This window comes from Coffea arabica, chromosome 2e (assembly GCF_036785885.1).
Source record: "Coffea arabica cultivar ET-39 chromosome 2e, Coffea Arabica ET-39 HiFi, whole genome shotgun sequence".
NCBI lineage: Eukaryota > Viridiplantae > Streptophyta > Magnoliopsida > Gentianales > Rubiaceae > Coffea > Coffea arabica.
This window is the reverse complement of record NC_092313.1, coordinates 37,868,698-37,880,306: the sequence shown is the minus strand read 5'-3', so window position 1 is coordinate 37,880,306 and position 11,609 is coordinate 37,868,698. Positions and strand designations below refer to the sequence as shown.

Sequence of the window (11,609 nt, the reverse complement as noted above, 5' to 3'; positions counted from 1 at the left end):
AAATTCCATCTTCCTGCTTGTCTTAGCTCAAAGTTTCCATATCAGCATCAGGTCTGTTATTAGCATGTTCCAAGTCCTTTCACTTTGGGATCATCTATGTTACATCTGTTGGGAACATCAACTTCAATGTTACACAACTCATTATCAAACCGTTGAGCCTCATTGAAAGAAATGTCCTCTCGTTCAATGATTGGAGAACGTGCATTAAAACCTGTCACTGCAATGGTACACGAGCTTGAAGATGTTCGGGCATGATTAAGTTTGGAAGCAGCATGTTGCTCCCACCATTTCTCTTTCCCCTTAGCTTGTAACTCTTCCAAAGCCGCATTATTATTAGTATTAGTGTTAGTATTATTATTATTATTTTGTAAGTGAGAGATCGTGAGCCTAGGATCTCATACTTATAATCCCTCCCACTTCATCACCCAACCCATTTTTTCCCACTTCCAAAGTTGCATATTTTCACTAACGGCCCCGTTAGCTGAAGATAAACTTCCAAATAACAGGACTATATACCAGAAACATGGAATTATGCATTCAATCTTATGGCTAACTTGGGAAACAATAGAATTATAAACTTAAATCTTATGGTTATCCAACAAAATTATGGTCCGCAGCATCGCTTAAAATAATTATAGGCGTAGACAAGAATTTTCCGAGGATTCGAGCAAATTTTGACAACCTAGCGTCCAGTTAGAATGTGATCAATCTCAAAGTAGGGAATCCGGTAATGCTTGCACCATTCAATGTTGGGGCAGCTACTCATGTTACAGCACCTTCCCTTTAGATGAGAAGATACGCATCCTATTGGTAGGCTTCTGATTGATTGTTAGGAGGGTTACAACTCAAGCTTTTCAGATGTGCCAACTTAGAATCCTTCAACAGATGAAAGCCTCTTGAAAAGACCACGCTATGTTTCCTTAAAAGGGCTGACAAGCCTCGTTAGCAGCATTTGTCGTTTGAATGAAAACAAATTCTGTTACTGCAAGGCCACAACCATTTTGAAAATCATTAGGTCAGGTGCAATATAAGTACATTCCAGAAAATGCAGGGCCTTAAGTATTTCGAAAATCATTAGGTTATGTACAATATAAGTACACTCCAGAAAATGGAAGCTGCAGATCCAGGAAGTATATCCATGATTATGAGAGCAAGGACATACCTTGACTTAAAATCCAACCAGTAGCTTTCCCATGTACATTGGCTTAATCCATAGCTCTGTTCTTCACCTTGTAAACAATGGGAGAAAGCTTAACAATTTCATACAAGTTTAAAATAAACGGCAGTCTATGAAGATCTTTTTGACTCTACGAATTATGAAACTCAATCAAAAGCACAAAGAAATCAGCAGAAGTCATGAAAATCAGATAAATTTCCTTCAATTAGAATATTAAAAACACATAGAGAAGTGTACCTCAGTTACGAGAATCCCTGTAGCCAGCCAGAATCATGTTTCATGCAGGTTCTTGAAGAGCTCAAGGCCTCAAGAAAATCTTATCACTGTCAGCCTCGTGTATACTTCCAATGGACCAACCATTGTGACTGTAGACTCTCAAATTAGACTTAGAATTGCCTATGACCAGAGGAAGAAATGGCATCAGATTTGTAGCTGCACAATGAGAATAAACCAATGTAGAATGGATTACAGTCATGCTGAATTGTAACTTAGCCTTCTCTGTGTGCAATTAAAGTGCAAGAGTCTTCCTTTTGGAAGAGCCCAAATAGATTGCTCCAACTACAAAAGTTCTCTGCTTACTTTTTCTAGTGCAACTGCAGAGGATGACTTGAACTAGGCCAAGTAAAGACCTAAATCTTGGGAGTCATATCCTCATTGCATATTTTCAGATAATATAGCAAATGTTCCTCAAGAAATGCCATGCCTTTTCTGTGCGAAGAGTCTTGTGAGCAAAAAAAAGTGACCTACCATCAGGCCTCAGTCAACAGCATTTTGAATTTCATGTTACGAATTTTATGCAAGCCGTGCTGAGTCCAAAATGCAACAAATACAAGAAAGTACAGCACAAAAACAATCAGCAAAATATGGTTCTTAGAGAATAACAAGATAAATCAATACTAAGCTCTTAAAGGAATGCAATGGTAAATTTTTTCATTGAGAAGTTGGGAAAAAAAAAAGATAAGAGTGCAAGTAACTAGCTAAATTAAGGTCACCTATTTCCAAGTTATTAAAATTGACTTTAGTTCCTTAGGTGGAACCTAGCATCTGACTATTTTAGGTGCACCAAGTCTGCCACGCATCAGATCAAAATCAGGTAACTAACACTAGAAAACCTTTTGAACCTGCAATATGGGCATACTAAAACTTCATATCTTAGGTATCAAACTATCTAAACAATGTATCTGGACTCTAAATCTTGTTAAAATCCCTCTAAGATGATAAGACAGCCTGTTTCAATAGGAATAGTCCTTACATTCTTGAATTTTGTAAGAATTCACTAAATAATTGAAAACAATGAATTTGCGAGAGACTACAAATACTAATCTCGACAAATGATGTTTCTTGATAATTAAATAGCATATTCTTGCTATTTCTTCCCACGGAACAACTTAATGAAGATAATGGGTATCATTTATTTCATCAGGTATGCGTGGTGATTATATATGATGAAGTTACATATCGTCCTTATAGCTGATTTTCAAAATTGACCTTTTTATTTGTAGTAACAAGCAGGAATAAATTGAGGTGGTTCATTTTCTTCATTTTCATTTATTTATGCATATCTTTATTTATTTTTCTAATTTCAGCATTTCTAACTCACCAAGTATTTTTCATAACAGGTTCCCCTTACAAGAAATGGACACTCTCTTTCACCAGCAGACAGCCATCCACATGAACTGTACTTACCAACAAGGTTGATCCTTCCTCTCAGAACACTTCCTGGTTCAATGATATGAATCAAGATTTCCATGTATACCCCAGCGTTGAACTCTACCTCTCCTACATTAAATTTTTGACTTTCTCCATAATCCATTAACCTGATTCATTTCTAAAACTCACAATTAGCAATATCTCGTGCTAGGCTGGAGAACTTTATGAGATGAGCAAAGACAGAGTATTTACCATGGCATCTTTTCCATCAACCTTGTAATAGCCTTGAATTAGAGAATTTGCCCCCCATCAGATTGAGCCAACAGCTCATGCACATAACAGCTTTTTGTATACAAGAAAACTTTGAAGGATGTTTTCAGACCATTCATTAGATTTCTAGCACTCAAAAAACTGTATAAGAAAGCAGGGTTGCATCTGAAAATTTACAACATAAAAGAATGTAACCTCCCAAATAACATTGCTCAACAGACACATAATAATTCATTAGAGAATAAGAACTCCACAACTAAGATATTCTGGTTTGCTAACCAGAATATCAAGGACCAGCTACAAATCACTGCATACCCAGTGAAATACAAATAGCAAATTACCTACTATTATGCCAAGTAGCTCTAATTGGACAATATATCAAGCAACTGCTTCAAGGCACTGCTTGATTATTCAATCATCCGACAAGCTTCACTATTTCTTGATATTTGAGGCACTAATAACTGAAAGAGTTGCTAATTATGGTTCCATTCATGTCAGAAAATGATGGATTTGTTGCCCAAGAGGAAGACAAAAGGTGGTGCCTAATGGGGAAAGAGTCTGAAGATGGATTTTCAAAAGAAGAAGTATTCCTGATGCTTGTGAAGATGATTATGCAGAATTTCATATCATTCCTCCTTTAAATTGTATTTGAAGTTGGATAAAGTTTTCCTGAATCATAAATTTTTCATCAGAAAGAGGTGTGTTACCTCATGCATGAGAATCCCCATAGCCAACCCAAATACAAAAGTGGTGCCTTTGGGGGGTGGGGGTCTGAAGATGGGTTTACAAAAGAATAAGTATTCTTGATGCTTGTGAATGCGATTATGCAGAAATTCACATCATTACTCCTTTAAATTGTCCTTGAAAATCAGATAAATTTTTCCTGAATCATAAATTTTCATCAGAAAGAGGAGTACTACCTCATGCATGAGAATCCCCGCAGACAACCCAAATAATCTTCATTGTAGCATGTTGGAGAGCTCTAAGCCTCAAGAAAATCTATTACACCCACAACTTTCTATACTATACCATGTGTGTTTACACATGGTTCATCATGTACTCTAAAACTAAACTTGGCACTGCCTACAACATAGGAAAAGATTCCACTAGATCAGAAGCTGCACAATAATTGAATAGAGCAAAAGAAAAAGAATTACAGGAATGCTGAATTCTACCTAAACTGTCTCTGTATAAAGAAGGAGAAAGAGATCCTTTTGGGAGTGCCCTGATGGATCTATTTGAAGCTAGAAAGCTCTCGCCAAGCAAACAGCCCCTCATTTTTGCAGGTCAAAGAATGTGGAGGCATTTATCTGCATCACCATTTAACAGGAAACCATGATAGCTGAAGACTTTTGATCAAATATACCTGTTGCCGTGTAAATAAAAGATCATAAATTAAAAAAGAAATAAAAATAAAAGCAGACTCAAAAAAAATGATGATTATCAAATACTTTGTCAGACAATGCAAAATAGTGATCTACAACAATTAATCAAAAGCTCCAACAATTAACTGGTCAATGGCCTCGATCTAAGTTCAGAACAATTTAAGGACCAAAGTGTGTTATACTAATCACTTGAAATATTGACCTTTTTTAAGTTCATTACTTTAAAAGGCTAGCAATCTCCCAGTACTACTACGCTTTGCTCAAAAAAAATGACATTGGATCAAAAGTTTCAAAATCTCATAAGCATAGTGAGTTAAGCTTATTTTATGAAGTGCATTCTTTGACAGGGAAAAAAAGTTCAGTACTTTGAGGAAAAAGCTCTTGGTTTCAGCTAATAGGTGGAATTCCTCAGCTTAATGGAAAACTTTCCATTAATTGTATGACTTGAAAATATTATCACATTGCTCATTAACTACAAATCTTTTACTAGAAAGACACGCTTAAGTATCTATAATTGTATGACTCGCCAAGCTTCTCCATGATCATTTTCATGTAAAACAATCTTAAAGCTTAAATATTATCACTTTGCTACTTTCATCGACAGTTCAGTCATTACAATCTGACAACATGCATACCCTTGGCTGAGTGCATAGATGCTAAAAGAAATGAGAAACTGAAAACCTTTTGCCTTTGAGTACCGCTATTATTTCTCTCAGTCTAGTAATTTGTTTGAGCAAAAGGCAAGGCTTTACCAGTCTGAAACTTTCAGTACTGAGTATAAGTCCAGAACTGAATTAACAATTAACTAAAACAATCGACAATGCAATTAAAAACACAGATTGAGATAACAAGATCAATATAACATATGCACTAAGTGCTCAAGCAAAAGTAGAATTTGATAAAAAATGCATGGTGGATATGCTGAAAAACTAGCCTAATTCGCGGCTCTGAATTGGGAAAGTTTACACCACCCACTAAGAACTACAAAATTTTGAAATTTGCATTGGTAATAATGTGCAGCTTGTTACCTTTCTCATCATATAACATAAATTTTGATAGCAGAAAATTTTTTTGTGGATAACCATGTAAGATAGGACAATTATGTTTTGCGACCATATTGCAATAAATTCCAGCTATGGTCTCACAAAATTTATCTGGAAAACCAAGTTTCAAACATTGTTAATTCTTGAACATGTTGGAAGATACAAATATTGGAGGAAGTAAAAATGGTAGTAAACCACAACTGAATATCTGGAAAGTGGAAGCTCTGGGGAAAATGAAAATACATACATACATAAACGGAGAGGTTACCTGGAGAGCAGAAATTGAGGACCAAGAAAAGATGGTTTGCAACAGTTATTCAGCAAAAGTTAGGCTGCACCATTGAGATGCAATTAATAAACTTTATCAATACATTACTGCTATCATTCGATGGATAGAAGAAGCAAAAATTAATAGAAAAAAATGTGTTAGTAGCACAGAGGATTACCGAGTAGCTTCAATTAATAAACTTCAGATGGAGATTAGCCTCTGATTTGCAGCCCATCAATGTAAATTTCAGGAATTTGGGAGATCTTGGACCACTCAGAATTGTTTGGAAAAAGGGCAATGTTTGGAGAGAATGCAGTTGTCCGATTTCAAGAGGCATTAGATCACTTGATTCATCCTTAGAGAAAATATCAAAGTGCCTCAAATTCACCAAATGCTTGAAATTGTTTGGAAACTTTGTCAATGATTCACAATCACGAACTCTTGCAGGTTGTAAAGTTTACAAAGAGAGTCCAGCAAAGTTTCTATTGGAGTATTTGACGAATCGAGGTACCTTAAAGGAGACAACTTGCCAATTGATTTAGGAAGCTCCTTGGCATGTGATGAAGTTAAATTTAGCAATCGCAAGCAAGTCAAAAATGAGATCAAACCATCATTATTTGATTTGTTCTCCAATAAAAATAATGTTGTTGTGTAGCTGAAACTCTCATTCAATAGAAATGATATTTCTTCCCCACCACTTCTCCCCATTGCAAGATACCTAATGGGAAAAGTCTTCTCCGGGTAATCAACTCCTGCTGACTCTTTCAAACTTATTGTTCTAAATTTGGAAATGAATTGCACCATATCATGCACAAGATCATGCATTTTGCAATTCAAAACATTCCCATAATCATCTTTTTCTGCATCTTGAAACAAGTTACTATCCAGCAAAATCGTAAAATACATGTTACCAACTTCCTCCATACGCATATTGTTTCTTTGATTTGAATGAAGAAATCCTTCTGCCATCCAAAGTCGGATTAGTTGACTCCTTTCCATTTGAAAATCCTTGGAAAAAATTGTACAATATGCAAAACACTTTTTCAGAGATGGATATGGAAGGCGATCAAAGCTCAACTTCAAAATTTTAGCAACATCACTATTTTCATCTCCACCTAAACTTTGAAGCCCAATCTCTAAGTTCTGCCATTCATCTATTCCCTCGTTAAGCAGCATGCCACCAAGAACACATGCAGCCCATGGTAAGCCTCGGCATCTTTGCGCAATCTTGAACCCTATATCTTGCAGCTCATTCAACAGTTCCCAAGCTCCAAATGCAATTTCTCTGAGAATGAGCCAACATTTATCATCTAATAATTGTTTCAAGGCACAAGGAGGAGAAGAAATTCTTGTGATGTTTGCCACTGGTTGCTTACGAGTCAGAAGAATCCAACTCCCCATGGATGGGCTAGTACCTTTTAGTGCACCAAGAAACTCATTCCACAGTGTGGGCTTCTCATTCCACACACCATCTAGGACTAGTAGAAACTTTTTCCCATCCAATAACTTCTTAAGTTGCTTCAACTTAGCTTCCCTACCCTCAACTCCAGGCTTTTGGACTTGCCATGATTCTAGAATCAAATCGAAAAGCCTATTGACATTGAAATCATCTGACACACAAACCCATATTGTTTTATCAAAATGTATGTCAATTTTTAGTTCATTGAAAACTTTTCGAGCCAAGGTGGTCTTCCCTATCCCGCCCATTCCTACTATAGGAAGAACTGAGAGACTTTCATTGTTACTCGTGGCAGTCAATTGTGTTACTATTGCTGAGACATCATCACCTCTACCAATGAAACTCGTATCAATGGTAACAGAGTCAATCTCTCTGTTCTTCACAAATCCTTCTCCACTAGGAGGAGAAAGAGCAGGAACATCTCTAGCTCCAATCTGTGACTGGAGGCTAAAGTCGATTGCTTCTTCATTGATTCTATTCAAGTCCATATTGATTTGCTGAATTTTGTTGGCCATTAAATTGCAACGAAATGCAATTGGACTGGAGAGTGAGAAGAAGAAGAAGCATACCTTCTTGTTCATTTGGTTTTGGATCTCAACTCTGCGTCGAATCATTTCATAGTTGATGTCATCCAACAGATTACCAGCATCGAAAGCCACAGCTTCAAGCTTCTCCAACCAGCGCTTCATGAACTCTTGAGTCACCTGTTTTTCCTCTGCATCATGAAGGACAGGCTGGATCAAAGTCAACCCATACTTCAGTTTCTCCAAATCGTTCTTGAAGCCAACAAACAGGCCAATTTGTTCTGAAGCCGAGTTTATTGCCTTCTCCACTAGAACTTGTACAGAGGAACCAAGCAGTGCATCCGCCATCAGGTCTATATTTGAGAGCAAGAGAGAATTTGATATTTCTGAGATTGGGGAACCCAATTTGCAGCTTTTAAGGTGAGAAAGAGTTGAAAATATGTACAGTAGCTGAGACCAAAAGTCAACGAGTTGGTGGTGTCTTACTGACTTTTGTTTTTTAGCCATTTTATATTCGTACTCCAGGCTTTTGAATAGTTAAATGAGTGAACTAAAGAATTATTACGTTAGGCCTATTGATGATAGCCTACCAAAGGCAAATTGGAAATAAAATAAGGGTTAACTACATTCTCAAAATAATCTTTTATTTAGTATAAACATGTTCTAAGCTCAGGCAGTTCATCGTTGATTTTTCTTTTCTTTTCCTTCTTTCTTTCTTTCTTTCTTTTTTTAAATATAGTTAACATGTTTCAAATTCGAGACGTCTCACTGATGTTTTCTCCTTCTGTACCACTCAATCCATCCCCCTTTTTCCACCGATGGTTGCTATAGACTTTATAAATCTTATTAAGACAACATCTTTTTCTTGGCATAGGCTATATTACAGATGAAAGTTAATGATTGAACTAAAGAATTATTTAGTACATTTAGGTCTATACTTGATGGGCGGCAAATTGTAAACAAAACAAGGGTTAATTACTATTTTCAAAACAAAATGAGGGTAAATTACTATTTTCAAAACAATGTCATTTTCAACCATAAGAAATATCAATTTGTAACATTGAACTTTAGTCTCTAGCATTCAGTGGCGAAGCCAAGAATCACTTTCAATGGGATAAAGACAGCGTATAATATGTTTATAATTTTTCAGCTAAAAATAAAACATAACAATAATATTCACATAATAATTAAAAATAATATGACATACTAGAATATACTAATAAAACAATCATTTCCTTCAAAAAAAATACGTGATTTTTATAATTACTTGAGACAGATTTTCAAAACTTTGTGTTTTATAACCTTTTTATTCACAACTCCACGAGAAAGTGAAAAAGGTGAAGGAGGTGAATAGAGAAGATAGAAAAAGAGTTGATGAAAGATAGATAATATTTGTCTTTTTTTATGTGGTGAAAGGAGATCAGGAGACAAAATCAACACAACTAGCGAATTAAGATTTTGTTGCTTTTCTTTTTCAATACTTTAGTTCTTGTGACAGCATATCAGTTTCAAAGGGAAAAAACAAACACACACACACACACAAACATATACACACTGACGTGTGGCATGTTTATTCTAAACTAGTTTTCGTGGATGCCCAGATTTTTTCTTGAGGATGTACCAAAGCTGGCTAGATATTGGTCCATATCTGTTCGATATCAAACAATCAACAATTTACAAATCTTATGCTTCAACAACATATATATATATAAGCAATAAAATGTACAGCTAACATCAGGGAAAGAGAGACATAAACTATAAATTACATGGCAGGAATTCATACATACATAGTTTGTAGTAGAAAACAACCAAGCCATGAATTAAAACTGATAATGTAGTTTGAAAAGCCTATGAATCAGGATTGCTCTCAAACTTTCATTTATCTCAAATTCGAAATACATGTGATCTCCAAGTCTGCTAGAAAAATAATAACAGTCATCTATTAGAAACTGAAAGCCAAAAAAAAAAAAGCAAGAGAGTTTTTTATGTACAAAATCTATACAAAGAGGATCAGGGTCATGCTTGTTTTTTCCTTTCTTAAATTCTTCAAGATCCAACTGGTTGCTATTAGGCTTCACAAAAATCTTCTTTTCAGTTGGCTTCTCAGCTTTACAACCCTGTCGCTAGACTTCATTAGCAATATTGGCTCCTCCTTCCAAATTCATTGCATACATTTTTCAAATGGGATACAAATTATTGAACTGAAACTCAGGGAAACTCAAATACATAGAAATTAATCGATTGACTCCAAAGAAATCTTTTTTCTTCTTTTTGTACAAGTTATTGCAAAGAACTAAGTACATTGCGAAGACAACTGAAGTATATGATAAAAGAAAAATATAGTAAGCTTTATATGCATGCACTAATCAAATTGTACCTTCCTAATTCCTCATCTACCCTAGGGCCTAGGCCGTGTGAATTCATCTTTTTCTTTTGTGTGAGACATGTTTTTCAAAGACAATAATACTGATGTTTTTCTCATGCTCACTTATTTTTCATGACGTTATCAGTGAAGCACTTATAGTTGTACTATTCCTTTCTCGAGGTTTAACTTCTTTTACGTAATTTTCGTCTTTGCAGAAATTGCATGCTTTAAGTTGCCCGTAAATGCTAGAAGAATTCTTCAGCATATGATATTCTTAATAGACCTGGGGCTTATCTTAACCAATTGGAAATTCTAAGCAATCAGGTTGACCATTTATTGGACTATTTCAAAGACAGTGCAGATAATTCACTGAAAGGAAAGTTTGGTTATACCTCAGTAATAAGATAGGTGATTTTATACATTTACCAAGTCCTAACCTAAGCATTTGACCTTGACCATGTATAACTTTTTTTTTTTTTTTTTGTCGACACAGGGGTGTCCGAGTCAATCCTTACGGGGCCTGACCTTGACCATGTATAACTTGGTATGTCCATTAACATCTTTGTTTATGTAATTTGATAACTTAGACTAGACTTGGCAATTATGCCCAAAATCCAACAACCCACCCAACTCACCCACTAATTTGAGAGGTTGGGTTGGGTAAGTTGGATATTGGGTCAATTTTGGGTTGGATAATAAAAACCCACATATATTTTGGGTGGTTTGAGTATTTATGTTGGGCACTCATTACCCAACTTATGCTAATTGAATCAAGTGAATAGTCAACACAATCTTAAAAGGGTGAATAGTTACTCAAAAGCATCAACTATAGACTTTTTTTTATTATTTTTTGCTATAAACATCTTTTGTGATTATAACATAATTTGCCAAGCAAGTTAAATTTTTTTTACTTGGCCTATTTTTAATTCCTTGGTTACATACTTAATAGGGTATTACCCTAGATATGGAAAATGCCAGATGTGTTAGAATAATTGCCAGATTCATCGTGACTATGTGAGTTCGAATGTGACTTTTTTTCATTTATATTATCGTGATCAAAATGTGCAGTATGAAGAATTTGAACATTATTAAATTCGAAATTAATTTTGAGACGTTAATGTCAACTTACAACTACTCGTGTTCTCGGTGCTTAATAACTACCACATAACTCGTTCATGCTAAAAGATTTTTGTTTTTATAAACCGTATTCTCAATATGTAAAAACTACATAAATCCAAAATTACCATACTTTTTTTGTGAAAATTAGGAATGGCAATGGGGGGCACCCGCCCCCGCAGGGGGCTAATGGGGAGGGGGTTGGGGCGGGGATGGGGGGAATTTTTTTCCCTCCGCTTAGAAACGGGGCGGGGGGCGGGGGAGTGTACCCCCGCCCCGCCACTCGCTTTAAAAAAATAAATATACAAAATATATATGTATATAATTATATATATAATATATAATTTAATTA

General features: G+C 35.5%; 1 protein-coding gene across 29 annotated transcripts; it reads right to left on the bottom strand.

Annotated features, from left to right (window-relative positions):
* Positions 1–513: 513 nt before the first annotated feature.
* On the bottom strand, positions 514–8,254 carry LOC113732495 (putative disease resistance protein RGA1). 29 transcript variants are annotated; one of them, XM_072080494.1, is made up of 8 exons: positions 5,972–8,249; positions 5,794–5,857; positions 4,273–4,463; positions 3,080–4,180; positions 2,778–2,994; positions 1,415–1,609; positions 1,163–1,223; positions 514–982 (listed from the first exon to the last, which is right to left on the bottom strand). In XM_072080494.1, the coding sequence occupies exon 1, from the start codon at positions 8,122–8,124 to the stop codon at positions 6,211–6,213; it is 1,914 nt and encodes a 637-aa protein (XP_071936595.1). In that variant the 5' UTR covers positions 8,125–8,249; the 3' UTR covers positions 514–982; positions 1,163–1,223; positions 1,415–1,609; positions 2,778–2,994; positions 3,080–4,180; positions 4,273–4,463; positions 5,794–5,857; positions 5,972–6,210. The 29 variants fall into 29 exon arrangements, with proteins under 29 accessions (XP_071936595.1, XP_071936588.1, XP_071936592.1 ...); XM_072080487.1 differs by having other exon boundaries at positions 1,163–1,229; positions 1,415–1,898; positions 2,778–2,896; XM_072080491.1 differs by having other exon boundaries at positions 1,163–1,229; positions 1,415–1,573; positions 2,778–2,896.
* Between the last annotated feature and the right edge of the window lie 3,355 nt (positions 8,255–11,609).